Source organism: Delphinus delphis, chromosome 8 (assembly GCF_949987515.2).
Source record: "Delphinus delphis chromosome 8, mDelDel1.2, whole genome shotgun sequence".
Lineage (NCBI taxonomy): Eukaryota > Metazoa > Chordata > Mammalia > Artiodactyla > Delphinidae > Delphinus > Delphinus delphis.
Window position 1 is genome coordinate 104,518,234 of NC_082690.1, and position 14,705 is coordinate 104,532,938.

At 52.1% G+C, this 14,705-nt stretch overlaps 1 protein-coding gene across 2 annotated transcripts in view; it reads right to left on the reverse strand.

The window, feature by feature from the left end:
- The window catches only part of SPTBN2 (spectrin beta, non-erythrocytic 2), a 38,650-nt gene extending 27,256 nt beyond the window's left edge, over positions 1 to 11,394 (reverse strand). Inside the window, exons 1-2 of one of the 2 annotated variants that reach the window (XM_060019333.1) lie at positions 11,187 to 11,394; positions 3,996 to 4,174 (exon numbers count right to left, since the gene is read on the reverse strand). In XM_060019333.1, coding sequence (XP_059875316.1) covers positions 3,996 to 4,152 — 157 coding nt within the window. In that variant the 5' untranslated portion in view covers positions 4,153 to 4,174; positions 11,187 to 11,394. Of the gene's footprint in view, positions 1 to 1,465; positions 1,773 to 3,995; positions 4,175 to 11,186 lie in introns of those variants that run through there. The other variant, XM_060019334.1, reaches the window with a different exon arrangement.
- Positions 11,395 to 14,705: the final 3,311 nt, after the last annotated feature.

Genomic DNA, 14,705 nt, shown 5'->3' on the forward strand with positions numbered 1-14,705 from the left:
ATTATAGAGGCTGCAGGCCTCCTGAGTCAGCTTGCTCTCCTGGGATAATTTAAAGAAAAGACAGGCTCCTCTACTTCTGGGTTGACTCAATTGGTTGCAAAGGGATCCTGTCCCAGGACACTAATATTCCAATGCCAAGAGGGAAAACGTCATCGTGAAAGTAGGAAACAGGGGAAACGGTGAGTCCAAGAAACACGGGGTGGGGGCAGGGAGAAGCCAGGCAGAGTTTAGCGCCAATCTCCAAAAAAGTGAGGAGGTGCCTGCTGCCTGGTCCACAGGCGGACCTGCTGATGAGGGGATGCTGTTACATTTCACAGAAAAATAAGAATTAAAAGTATTATAAATGACAACGTGAGGGAAGAGGCTCAGGCCATCGGAAGCTGCTCCGGTCACTAGGATTTCCACCAGTTCTCCCCAGAGGAGCCCAGTGCAAGGACCCAGTCCAAATGGCCAGGGCCTGAAGAGTCACTTGTCCTTCCGTCTCAGCACGAGCATCTCGGAAACCGAAAAGACTCACCCCTTAATCTCACATTCCTATGCACCTCACCCATAAAGCATAGCGACACACCCATGTCTATTTCTGTCTTTCTTACCTCCAACCCCGTACCTGGGACAACCTTGGGGTCCTAACAAATGCTCAGATATCCTGATGCTCTGTGGGCCTTCTCTCAGGGTCCACAGGCCCTGCCCGAGCCGGGGACTGCCCGGAACATCAGCCATTACTGGACCCATGGAGTCTGCCCTGATGCCAGGCACACAGGGGTGAGGCCATTTTGGCGCACAGGTAGCAGGAGAGGGGAAGATGTGGAAACGGGGGCAGCTAGGAGAAAAATGTGCAAAGCCAAGCGCCAGGGACAAAGTGTAACTTTACAAGGCGTCCACGGACACACAAGACACAGTGGCTCCCAGAGATACACTGGAGTATGGCCGCCAGGGTGAACACAGCCTGCTCAGACATATACCTGAGCCTGTCTGCACCAGCTCCCTTTGACACACTCCCTGGTTTCCACACACACTTAAGACACCCACTCAGAAACCCAGGGCAGCACAAACACGCCCTAGGTCCCTCGCCTACTGGCTCACTCTCCCTGTCTCCTTCCCTGACCACCCCAGCGGGCGTCTCCTCCCAAAGGCCGGAAAGTCTCAGCGAACCACGTTCGCTCCCCGCCTTCGAGGACACACGCCCAGCTGGGCCCCGACGCCGCCGTCACACCCGCTCTCGCTCTCACCGCCCCTCCAGCGGGTCCAAGCCTTTCCCGATTCTGTCAGCATCCCCGTGTTTTCCGGCCACTTGTAATTATTCCCCCGGCACTTTGTCTCCCAACACAAACGTCTGAGTCACAGAAGACGCTCCCCCCCGACTCCGGGTTCCTGGCTCCGGCTCCTCTCCCACGCCCCCCGGGCCCCTCGCTCCGCGGGGCCCCCTCTCCGCGCGGCTCCCCTCCGCTCGCCCCCCGGAGCCCACCTTGAAGCTGCTTGAAGCGTCCCTCCAGCATGCTGGCGTACTGAGCCGGGCTGATGAAGGCAGCCGGCGAGAGCGGGAGGCCCCCGGGGTTCTGAGACTCTTCCACAGCCTCGTAGTAAAACTCGCCGGCCCCATTCAGGCCGTGCCCGTGCGCCCTGCTCACTCCGTGCCCGTTCATGATGCTGCTGCCTCTCACTCTCCCGGGGCCCAGCGTCCATGCTCTGCCCGCGCCGTGGCGGGGCGCCGAGGGTCGGCTCCCCCTCGAGCCTGGGATCCCGCGAGCCTGGGGTCCCCGGGTGGCAGGGGGTGTGCCTCGAGGACGGTGGAAGTTTCGAGGAGTGGGAAAAAGGAGTCACGGGATGTCTGAGCCCCGAGCTGCGGGACCCGTCGTCAGAACACACCTGGCTGCGGCGAGAGGAGACGGAGGCAGCTCCAGACAAACAGGTCGGACAGTGACGGGGGAGGGGTGGGAGGCGGAGCTTTCCGGCTGGGGCAGGGCCAGGCCCCGCGGGCCGCAGGAGGGAACTGCCGGGGCCTTAGAGACCTGCCCGTCTGGCCCCGAGTTGCCCCCGAGTACACAAGACCCGAGCGAGAGGCCCCCGAAGCAAAGTCCTGCTTTCCCAGGGTCTTCAGGTGTGATGAGGATGCCCCCTCTCTGTGACTCTGGGAGGTCCCCCTTCAGGATGTGGGCTTTGATCCCCAGCTCAGGGAGCAGAGAAAGAGAAATCGTTGAAGGGGCAAAGCCAGCTCAGTAGTACTAGCCAGGCACTGTGCTAGGTGTTTGCTTACATTCCTTCATTTGTGAGATAGGTGTTGTTATCTTCCTCACTTGTTTGTCATCCTCACCTCCAGTATCAGCTCCTTCCCTGCCATGGGGCCCATCAGGCCCTCCTCGGCCAGGCCATCCCAGGCCCCCAGGACACCCACTGCCGGGCACATCTACCCGATTTCCTTCTTACCTTTCTATGGGCTTCAGCCCTTGTCACTTACAAGCTACTCTTGCCCTTCTCCCATCTTCCTTCATTCAGTATTTATTTGGCACCTACTGGTGCGAGGCGCAGGGCTAGGCAAGGCCCATACAGCGACACCTCCTCAGGAGAGCCCCGTTTAGTAGTGGAGATAAACACCTATTGACAGCATAGGTGGCATATGTCGCATGCACAAACATTGCAACAGTCCTGGGTATCACGTGTCGTGTGCACACAGACATCATGACCATTCTAGAAGCTACTCTTATCCAAAATCAGGGTACCAGGGAAGCTTTCCCCCAGAGAGGTGAGATTCTCCATAACCCGTGTCTTCTGCCTTCTCTCATCTATAGAAACAGCAATATGAGTATTTCACAAGCCAGCGTGTAGACCTAACGGGAAGGACAGGGAGGCCCAGCAGAAGTTGATAAGGGACCCCCAGAAGCAATGGCTACCACATGGGGATCCTCAGAATGGTGTTGGGCTGCCTGAAAAGAATTACGTGGAGAGCTTAAAAATTCCGATTCCTGGACCTTAGGTCCAAAGATTCTAATTTGGTGTGTCCAGAAAGGGGTTTGAGAACCGGTATTTGTGAAAACATCCGTGGGTGATCCTGTAAAAAGTGCGGCCAAGTTTGGGAACCACCCCCCTCAGTGTCTCCCTTCTTATAGGAGGCCACCCCCCCCACGCTGGGAGCACCACCTCTCAGGAAGGAGTAGCTGTGACCTCTCCCACTGCACTGGGCTGGGAGGCCAGCAGGTCAGTGGAAAAGACAAGGGTGGCATGGAGGAGGGAAACCAAAAAGGTGGGTGGCCTTGGGGTGTGTGGGTGACTCAGCCCCACGACAGCCGCAGCCGGTGGTGTCAGGTGGCAGCCGCACTCTTGTTGCCATGACAACTCCTCCCCAGAACGCAGGGAGGCCCGTCGAACGGGTTTGCTTGTGTTCGCAGGGGCTGAAGGAGAGAACCGAGGCCATAGGGGAGGGCAGGGGCTGAGGCAGGCGGGGAGAATGGGCGGCTGCGGAAACCAGAGGCAGGCAGAGGGAACCTGCTTCAGGGAACCAGTAGATGAAATAGAGGGAGGAACAGGCGGCAGGTGGAAGGAACAGGTGGGGAGGGAGAGGAGAGGCTACTGGACTAGGAAGGGGAACAGGTGTGAGAGATGACGGTGGAAATCAAGGAAGAGACAAGAGGATGAAAGGTAAGGGAGAGGTGGGTGGAAACAGAATAGCAAGACTAAGCGCAAAAGAATCAAGGAACATGACTCAGGGACAGAGGCCGGGAAGTCAGCTGAGCGCAGAGGGGAACACAGCTGAGTCCCAGGGTCAGCACGGCTTCTCCCTGCTTGTGGGGAAGGAAGCTGGGCATGTTATTGATGGTGCGCGGTTTGTCCTTGAGGCTGGAGTTGGGGGCCAGGGGCTTGGTAGGGTGATCTGGATTTCCCGCTCTAGTGCAGCAGCTTAGAAAGAGTCGGTCTTCCCATGAAGTTGAAGGACTCTTCATGACAAGCTTCCCATCCCACATCCATTCTCAGCATCTCCCCCGGCCCTCCCCTGACCTCACCTGCCAGGGCCTTAATTCGAGACCTCTCAAAGAGGCGGGCCGAACTGCTGTCATTGTCCCAGTCCGAGTCGGGCAGGTCCCAGCGGTTGTTGATGTCACTGTACTGGCCCTGGATCTCCAAGCTGTCAAAGTCTGTGGGTGACAGGGTGCTGCTCATGGTGGTGGATGGCCTCCTGCTCCTGCAAGGGGGAATGTGGCTGGTGAGGCGCCTCTCAAAGCCAGTGAGTCCAACACTCACCATGTCCTCCTCTCTTCCTGCCCTAGATCTGCTCTGTTCTCCTGACGGCCAAAGGTTGTGGTCGTTGTTTTCACCAATGGAAATCATCCCCCAGTGGGAGAGAGGAAGCCATGGTGGAGAAGCAGAGACAGACAGGAACACAACAGACACACGTGGAGTGAGGCTGGAAGGCAGCAGTGTCTCAGAGCGACATAGTGGAGATGAAGGTCTCCAGAACCTCAGGCCAGAGAGGGACAGTGGGCAGGGGGCCGAAGGTGGCGATGGCCCTCAGCGTGGCTCAGGACAGCAATATGGACACCAGGGCAATGCAGGAAGCAGGCCTGGGACCCCTTGGGCAATAGTGAGTATAAACTGGAGTTCTTTCATTCCTGGTTCCACAAACTGTTCTGAGTGCCCCTGCCCCCACCCCCACCCCCAAGATGGCCTCCTATACCCTGTAAACCAGGGATCCCCACACCCCCGGGCCGTGGACCAGTATGGGTCCATGGCCTGATAGGAACCAGGCTGCAGAGCAGGAGGTGAGTGGCGGGTGAGGGAGCGAAGCATCACCTGCAGCTCCCCATCACTCCTCATCGCTGGCATTACCACCATCCCCCCCACCCCCATGAAACCAGAAGGTTGGGGACTGCTGCTATAAGCGATTTGAGGTGAAAAGACCCACATCCTGCTCTCAGGCCAAGATGCATCTATGATACACCAGGAAGACTGATGCACTGCTAGTAAGCATGGATAAAGAGCCCAGGAGTTCAAAGGAGGACGCAGTATGGTTATCTCCCCTTGTTTTCCTTTTACTTGTGACAGAGAATACTTAATAGGTGCTCAATGAACGTCAGCTGTGATATGTGTCCTCGCCATCTACATGCATCACCTCACCGCAACCCTCTGTGGGGCAAGGGTCCATTATCATCCCCATTTCATAGATGACGAAGTTGCTCCATGAAAGTTAAATCACGGTTCAGGGTCGCTGGGAGGCAGCTGGAAGGCGCAGAGCTGGGTTTTGAAGCGAGATTCTTTTTGACTCTGGAGGACAAGCGCTTAATCATAACATTTACATGTTCTTGAACTTCCTGGAGCCCTTCAGAGCTCCCTTCTAGGGCCCAGGCTGGGGAAACTGGGACCATGTGTGCTCGCCAGCACAACTCACGACTCTATTTTACACAAACAAACCCTGTCCTTCTCCAAACTAACAAATGAGTTTCAGATTAGCTTTTAGGGATTTTTTTTTTTTTTTTAAACCTCTACTATCCAAAGTTCTCGAGTAATTCAGCAGCCATTCAAGAGAATGGAGGGGGCTGACTCTGTAACTGAACCCCAAATTCTTCATTTCTCATTTTCCTAGTGCCTCTTAAATACAAAGACATTTTCATCCTTAGCACCACTTCCTAGGGTTGGGGCTATGACCTTGGCAGTCTCTGGCTCTAGAAAAAAGGTATGGTACCTCTTGTGTGGTGTGGGGGAAGGAAGAAAGAATGGGTGGTGAGTTGTGGGTGGTTAGCGAGATGTGAGATGTGTTCCCATGGGTGTACAGGGCAGAACTTGGCTTCTGTCATTAAGTGGTTTCATCAAGCAGAACCCGCCCCACGTGAAGGCCAGGACTGTCTACCCCTCCCTTTTCTCCCAAAAAGAAAACACACACAAACATTTCCCTGGGAGTTAAGGTCTCAGGTTCCTAGATTTGGGCTTTTCATTCCTTGTAATAGGAAAGAGAGCTTCATTTTTACTAGGCTGAGGACTCCTTTCTCATTTAAAATCCATCATTTCCCCTAATCCCCAGCAGATTCTTTGAATTTGCTCTGTAAATATTTATATAAAAATAAATTCGAGGGCAGAGTCAAGTCAACCTGAGCAAAGAGTGCTGTAGGCAAGGTGTGACCTGAACTAGAGTCCCCGAGTACTCTCAGCCACCGGACAGGGAAGCAGCCTAAGCCCTGGGACCAATTCGAATTCCATTTCTCTGGGCCCCTCAGATTAGGGCTTCTTCCACAGCAGCCATGCTCACACTCAGCTCTGGGATGCACATTTCTAGCATTCCCGCTCTCCCTGCACAGAGCTCTCCACAAAAAACCCTACATACAATGTCCCGCCTTCTATTCTGTGACCCTTTTTCCTTTTATCAGGAGTCACAAACCTCCTAAAGCCAGCCCCCAGGGGTATGGCCAATGAGCTGTTATAAAAGAACTAATTTGGGATTCTTTTAGGTGGGCTTGCGCTTTCCACTTCTCTACAGGCCCCACCATTCCCTGTTGGCTCCTTCCCAGCCTTGTCACACATTTTTGTTACCTGCTTGGCCCCTGAAGGCCTCTGAGGTTTTCAAACCTTGTTTTATATCTTTGTACTCCACAAAGAGCAGAAACCTAAAGAAGCAGACTGTCAGACCCCACCTCCAAACTGCTGTGTGTCCCCAGGACCTCTGGAAGCTGTACAAAACCTAAACATATACCTCTTTGTCTTCTTTTTGGTGACCCAACTTTGTCCTCCTGACAGATCCTATTGGGACCAAGGCATGGGATCCAGACCTCTCAGGGAGGTCTGGGTGTTACAGCCTCTCCTATAACCTGGGGGAGAAAATATGAAGCTGAAACCTCCCCTTCTCCCAAATAAAATGGTCCCCTGGCTAAATCCAATCTGAGAGGTACATACTTTTCATCCTGAGTTTCCAAGATGCCTCCCATCATATAGATAAGGAACCAAGATGGCTCTGGTGTCCTTAGATCAGTGGTCCCCAAATTTTTTGGCCCCAGGGACTGGTTTCGTGGAAGATAATTTTTCCATGGACAGTGGTGGTCGGGGAGGATGGTTCAGGCAGTAATGCGAGCGATGGGGAGTGGCAGATGAAGCTTCACTCACTCACCCACTGCTCACTCCTACTGTGTGGTCGGGTTCCTAACAGGCCGCAGACCCATACCTGTCCACGGCCCGGGGGTTGGGGACCCTTGCCTTAGGTCACAGGACCCCATGGGGCCACCATGTTGGGACTCCAAGGAGTTTATTCCCATAGTGAGGGATGCTTTCTGGTGTCCTTCAGCACAGTGGTTCTGAGGGCCTCTGAGTTTTGGTTTTCAAGCATTTGGGCTCTGCAGACCCCTGGCCTTTTGGACAATATGCTGTGTTCTGTGTTCCCTGCTGCCATGTCCAGAGTCCTGTAGTTTTCTGGTTGAGTTTCTCTACATAGATCCCATCCTGGTTTCTCTTCTCTGATTTATCATTCCTCGCTTATGATTTGGGTCTCCATGCTCATTTCCTTAGTCAGCCTGTGTCCCAGCCCCATGACCGCCTAAATCAACTCTATGCTGGGGAATCATCAACCTGATTCTTCCCCATGGATTCCTGGACTCTGGCAATAGAACGGTACGGCAGCTAATCCAGATTACAGTTTCACCAATGCCTTATTCTTAGCCACTGACCTGGAGGCCAGGCCCAAGTAGCTTACATTGTTCATGCTATAATAAAGCCAACTCCCGCCAGCTGCACGCTTGGGGTCCTGCTAGATTATATGCCCAAGCGCTGCTGGATGCGGACTCTACTCAGCCTAGAGCTGGTCCTCAAGGGCAGCTGCCCCCCTTCCCCTTTCCTCCCTTTCGCTGGGCTGTAAAGCTAGAAATCCTATCCCCCCGGGCTAGAGTCTGTCTTGTACCCTAATTCCTTCTCTCGACACATCCTCCTCCTGATTAATTCTTTCCCTCCCTCAGAGCCAGTTGATCATTCCCTCCTCTGTGCTCCCACAGCACTTCAGCGTGCAGCTATTATTACACTTATCACATTGTATTACAGTGAGTTGTTTATGTGTCTCTCTGCCTGCTCCACTTTTAACCCATTGAGGACAAGGGCTGCATCTTACTCATGTTGGTGTTTTCCCAATAGATATTCAATAAAGAGATATTGAATGAACTAATAAAGACCTATTGTATAGCACAGGGAACTGTACTCACTACTCTGTAATGACCTATACGGGAAAGGAACCTAAAAAAGAGTGGAGATATGTATATGTACAACTGATTCACTTTGCTGTACAGCAGAAACTAACACATTGTAAATCAACTATACTCCAATAAAATTTTTTAAAAAAGAACATTTAAAAAAGAGACATTGAATGAATGGGCCATATTTTTTTTCCATCAAATTCATGTCTTTTTTAGATTTAGAGAAAAAAACACAAGGAAAGAATGAAAATGGCATCAGAGAAGACCCTCTGCTTCTCATCTGGAGTACCGTCAGTGTTGAGCTCTATAGTTCAGGATCAGGGATTCTCAACCTTGCATGAATCGTAATTACCTGGAGGGCTATTAAAACACAGACCACTGGGCCCTGCTCCCCAGAGCTTCTGATTCAGGAGATCTGGGGTGGGGCCTGGGAATTTGCATTTCTAAACTGTTCCCAGATGATACTGAAGCTACTGGTCTGGAGACCACATCTTGAGGGCCACTGTGTTCCAAAGATGAGAAGCAGTTAAATTAGTTAGAGAAGCTATGAGGACAGAGAAGACACAAAGTTTCAGGGATGAGTGTGACCTGAGGTTAGCCCCTGGGTCTGTTTAGGCTCTCTCCCATGCTAAACTCAAATACAACTTCCCCTCAGAAACCCCAAGATCCACAAAGAACCAGAAGCCTCAGGCAAGGAGAGAGGAAAATGAAGATGGAGTGGGCTCTAGATCTAATGAGACAAATAGAGCTGATGGCTGGACACAGGCAAATTGCAGATGTGCGGAAGGACGACGATGTGGCTGGAGATGCTGCTGGGCGGTGGAGTTGAACAAATGACAGCGGGATGAATAACAGATGAGAAGGAATGGGGACTTTGGCAAAGTAAAAATCTTATTTGACTCAAAGTATGAGTGGACCAGCGGAGAGGTAAAAGGAAAAAGAAATCACAAACAAACTCGGGGCTCCTAGGACAGCAGAAGGAAATGCACGCAGGGCAACCAGAGAACAGAGAGACAAAACCCCAACCATTTCCCTCAAGGCTGTGTTCCTGATAAAGCGCCAGGAACTCTCCTCCAAGGAATTTAGGAACTGGGCTGAAGAGTTGGACTATATTTTTGTTTGATCGTCTCCTTTAGAATCCTCCACTCAGGGCAGAATTATTCAGATTAATTTCCACTCCCTTGCTACGCCCCTCCCCCAAGTCTGTAACCGATGGGTTACATCAGTTTCCCTAAGGGACAAATCTAAGATCCCTATTAGCTTTTTTCTCCCTAATCCCTTGCTCTTCTGAATATGCCAAGAGGTTGCCCAGCACCTCAAGCTAAGTCACACATTTGGAATTCACTCTGCCCCCTTCACCTTCAAGGGAAACTGGTTTGTAGACACCGTGCCGGTGCCTGAACCGACCAGCTCTCCAGCGCCGGAATTGTGGCTGCTCTCGGAGGGGAGGAGGGCAGCTGAGAAACAACCCACGGAGACAGCATGTAGCAGGTTAGGACAGGGGCAAGCCTGCAGATCAGACAAGTATGCAATGCCACGAGGTTAAAGGGGTAAAGTCGTTCTGAGCCACAGTGGGTGGCAAATGCCGATTGTGGTGCTGGAGTTGGAACCGCTCAGGAGGAGGCCTTGCCCGCTAGTTCTGTGCCCACGGACTCCAAGCCCTCTGCATATCTCGGCCACAGGGACACCTTACGCTGCCTCTTCCCCGCCACCCGCAGGGGCTTCATTCTCCCTTTTTCCTCTGCCGGTGTTCCGGTCACCACAGCCAACCGTGTCCCTCTCTCACACACACTGTGAGGGAGCATGTCACACACACTGTGAGGGAGCATAAAAGGAGAGCATGCAGCTAGCTAGCTACCAAAGAGGCGAGGAGAAGCCCACCGGCTCCAGAGGGAGCCCCCAGCCAGCTCCCGAGAGGGAGTCGAGCGCTCACAGCAGCGGGGCAGAGACAGCCGAGCGTGTCCGCAGCACTTGGACCCGCGCCGGCCGGCCCGCCTCCGCGATGCGAACAGCTGGCGCTGTCAGACACGCTCAGAGCCCAGCGACCCGATCCCTTAACGCGTTTGTCAGCCCCAACTCTTCCAGACTCTTCTCTGGTCTCCGGAAAGGCCCGCGTCCCGCAAGCCTCGATCCCCGCTGCTCGCACACGGGTACCTGGGTGGCTGGCACTTGACTCTCCATCCTGTCCCCGGGACCCAGCGGGAGCGAGCGCCAGGAGCCGCATCTTCCCACCCTTGCTCCCCTGGCCGGCCCCGGCCCCGACCCCGACCCCGACCCCGACCCCGACCCCGCCGACCGCACGCGGCCGCACAAAGCGCACAGCCCCGCCGGCCGGGACAAAGCGGGCACGGGCACCGGCACCTACCTCGGTGCGGAGCGCCGGCCGGACAGCCGGGAGCGCGGCGGGCGGGGGCGCACCGGTCGTTGCCGCGCCCGCAGCCCAGCCGCGAGGGGCGGTTGCGGGCGGCGGCGGGGCGCACGGCAGGCTGCAGGCGGGCGCTGTCACGGGGCGCGAGCGGCGCGGGGAGCGCGCGGGGCCGGCGGTGGCGGGGCGCGGGCGCGAGCGGCGGGACTGCGGCGCCGCGGAAGGAGGACAATAGCCTCCCCCTGCCGCAGGCCGCCGGCTCCCGCGGGAGGCTCGGGACCATCTGGAGCCGGCAGCCCCGCGGGACTCGGGGCGGGGCCCGAGTCACCCCCTCCCCGCCCGGCGCCATGGCAACCGCGGCCCCTCTCGGGTCTCCGCTCAGCTCCCCGGCCCGGGGTCGCTGACCTTCCCCGGGGCTAACACGGCGTCGGCTCCTCTGCCGGTTCCCGACCTCCCCCCCAACCCACCCCCCGCCTACCCTGTGAGTGCCCCCAGAGCCCCGCCTTCCGGTCCTCGCCGGCCCTGGTCACCCTCGGGCCATCCGGGTACCCCCCACAGCTTGGGGGCTCTGTCTCCGCAGTTTGAGTAGCCCACCTTTGTCCCTGCTACGCTTTTCGCCCCAAATCTGTATCCCCGGGACACGCAATGCCTCCTTTAATGGCACTCACCGTCCAGAAGATTTCCCAATATTCAGCCTCTGTTTCCCGTTTCAATTTTTCCTCTTTGGGCACCTCCAGTCAATCCATCTCCCTTTAAGCATTTCTTTCATCCAGCCCTTCTCTCTCTGGTCCTCCTTCGGTCAGGTAGGCCGGCTGTCTTTCCCAAAGCATCTCCACGGTACATGTGGAGATTCGTCTCCTCGCAGATCAGATTCTCAGAACAGTCATCACTGCAGCTTCTCTCAGCTCCTTCCCAGCTCCTCTCATTTATCAACCAGAATTCCGGCCTACTCACTGTCTTAAAAGGGAATGGGGGTGGGGACGGACATATCTCAGCCTGTCACAGCTGGGTTTCTCCTTGGTTTAGTAGCATCGGAGTGGTCTAATGTCTAGTGGTCTAAGGTCATCGAATAGTGAATTGCTATCTCCTTAAGAGAGGAAAGAATTATGCCCAAATCATAAAGTTATAGAGTGCCAGGTAGGTGCTAAAAGTGTGTTATTTCATGTGACCCCCCCTCCCCAACTCCAGCTCTAAGAGATAGGTACAGTTCTTTCAGACTAGGAGACTAAGCTAAGAGATGAACTAGTAATAATAGACTGAGCTTTGTACAGAGCAGTCTGAATTGAACCATTAGATTTTACTGCCCCTGAAGATGTGGGCCTGTTTCTACCTGAGAAATGCTTGAAATCGCCAAGTAAGGGCAATGTGAAGAATGGGCTTTGCCTGAATTATTGGTTTAAGGTTTTGTTTATTTATGAGTAATGACATTTTAGGATTTGGCTCCTTTCTGAAAAGGTATACATAATGAAACAAATATGTAAGTATTTGAAGTACTTTCCAGATATGATTTTGGTAAGGTGAAATCGTTTGTGTTAAACCCACTTGAAAACATTTTCAACGTAAAAAAAAAAAAAAAAAAAAGCCTGCTACCAATCCAAACTAGTTGTGTCATCTCACCTACCTGGCCTCAGTTTTCCTAGTCTATAAAATGGGTTGGGAGAGGGGTTGTTGTGTTAGTTGCACTAAAAGAAGAACTTGAAGTTCTCTCCCAGCTCTGATAGTCAGATTCCACCATTAAACTGGAACCAGGATTCTACCACCAAACTGGAACTTGGCCTTCCGGAGTGCACTTCACTGTTAGCTGTAATTCAGTCTACTTATTTTTTAACAGTCACTCCTCAGGCAACAAAATCAAAGAAGTGAGGGCATAAGCTGCAGCTGTTCCCAAAGGTAGTAGTGAGTGCATTCAGGAGGAAGGGAGCACCAAGGTGTGCTTTTGGTCATCAAGGAGACTTGGTCAGGGATGTTAAAGCTGATGGGATGAGAATCAGCCAACCTGCTGCTGCTGTACTGGTTATGGGAACCGAGGGTCTCCATGATAGCCTATTAGATTGTGACCCAACTAGAAGACAAGGATATTAGATCTTATGATAAACATGACAATAATATCTTGTATATAGTGATTTCCCCTTTTCAACATCGCATAACCCTTTTAAAAGCCTCATAAAGTAAATGTTCTCATTCTCATTTTATTGATGAGCAAACTGATGCTCAGACACCTAAGCGAATGCTCAAGCACATAGAGTTAGTTCGTAATAGAGACACCAGGTCTTCTGATTCCTCATATGTTCTTTCCCCTCTGCTAGAGAGGGAGTATAGAAGAGTGGTTAAAAGCATCAATTTTGGGGAGGCATGGATTGGGAGTTTAGGATTAGCAGATGCAAAACATTATATATAGAATGGATAAACAACAAGGTACTACTGTAGAGCATAAGGAACTGTATTCAGTATCCTGTAATAAACCATAATGAAAAGGAATATGAGAAGGAATATATATGTACAACAATCACTTTGCTGTACAGCAGAAATAAACACAACATTGAAAATCAACTATACTTCAATAAAATAAAAAAAATTTTTAAAGTATCAATTTTGGAGTCAGACTCCTGGGTTTATTTTATTTTATTTTATTTTTTTTTTTATGGCTGCATTGGGTCTTAGTTGTGTCACTCAGGATCTTCACTGAGGCACGAGGGATCTTTTGTTGTGGCGTGCAGGCTTCTCTCTAGTTGTAGCGTGCGGGTTCTCTCTCTAGTTCTGGCACGCGAGCTCTGTGGTTTGCTGCACATGGGCTTTCTTGTTGAGGCGACCAGGCTCAGTAGTCGTGGCGCCCGGCATTAGTGGCCCCGTAGCATGTGGGATCTTACTTCCCCGACCAGGGATCAAACCCGTGTTCCCTGCTTTGGAAGGCGGATTCTTTACCACTGGACCACCAGGGAAGTCCTGGTGTCCTGGGTTTAAAACCTAGTTTTGCCACCTCCACCTGTTAACCTTGGGCAAGTTACTTAACCTCCCTGGAATTCAGCTTCCACATCGTAATGTGGGGATCAAATGAGTTATTGCAGATAAATTACCAGAACAGTGCCCCATACGTGGTAAGCACTCAACTAGTGCCAGCTATTATTTTACCATATTATCATTTTACCATACTGTTTCCCAATTTGGGGAGGAAGCATGTTCAATAAAGAGAACACTGAGATCGCTTGTCTCAGCTCTGTAACTGAGTTGCTTTGGAAACTTGTTATTTTGCTCTGTAGTGCGTTAGTACAGTCAATGATGAAGAAAATATCTGCTTTCTTTTTACATGAGTGGCAAAAGTGAATGGAGTGATGTCCACCAAATATGCTGAGATTCTCGGATAAATCCAGGTTTGCTGCTTACATTACCAAGATTCATGGAAAGGTCTTGGTAGGACTTCCTGCCACCAAACCTACAGGCACAGCTGAATTCTCAGCTTTCGTTCCTATACCATGGAAGAGGTGTCCCTCCTTCTGTCTGAGACTGATTCTTCCTGCTCCTGCCCTAAGTCCCATCCCCTCGCACAGCCCCATGGCTCTCATCCCTTTTGGTGAGTTCCCTCTCCTCTGGCTCCTTCCCATCAGCATTTAAACATGCTCAAGTATCTGCCAGCTTAAAAATGTAGTGAGAAAACCAGATCCTTCTCCATGTCTTGCCCTTAATCTTTATGATGATAGTCTTCTAGAGTCATTTGAACTCATTGGCTCCGCTTCTTTGCCTCCTTTTCAATCAAACATTCATCCAAAACCTACCTGCTTTATATGCCAGACACTGTGCTGGGATCTGAGGATCTAATAATGAGTAAAATGGACACTGTCTCTGTCCTCTTGGAGCTTACAGGCTGGTAGCGCTGATGGATATTAATAAAATAATCCCTCGGGTATATAATCACAAAGTACTGTAGAATGAATGAAAAGTTCAGGATGCTATGTGAGAATTTAACAGTCATAACCTGGTTAGGGAGTTTGCGGTGTGGTGGGCAGGTGGGAGCACGAGGGAGGCGTCCCGCAGATAATTTGAGCTGAGATCTGAAATATGAGAAGCATTAACCAGGCAGGGAACGGGGAATAATATTAGCAGTTGCTAACATTAATTGGGGACTATATTTTTATACTTTATTTATGTATTTATTTATTTATTTGGCGGTGCCTCACGGCTTGCTTGCGGGA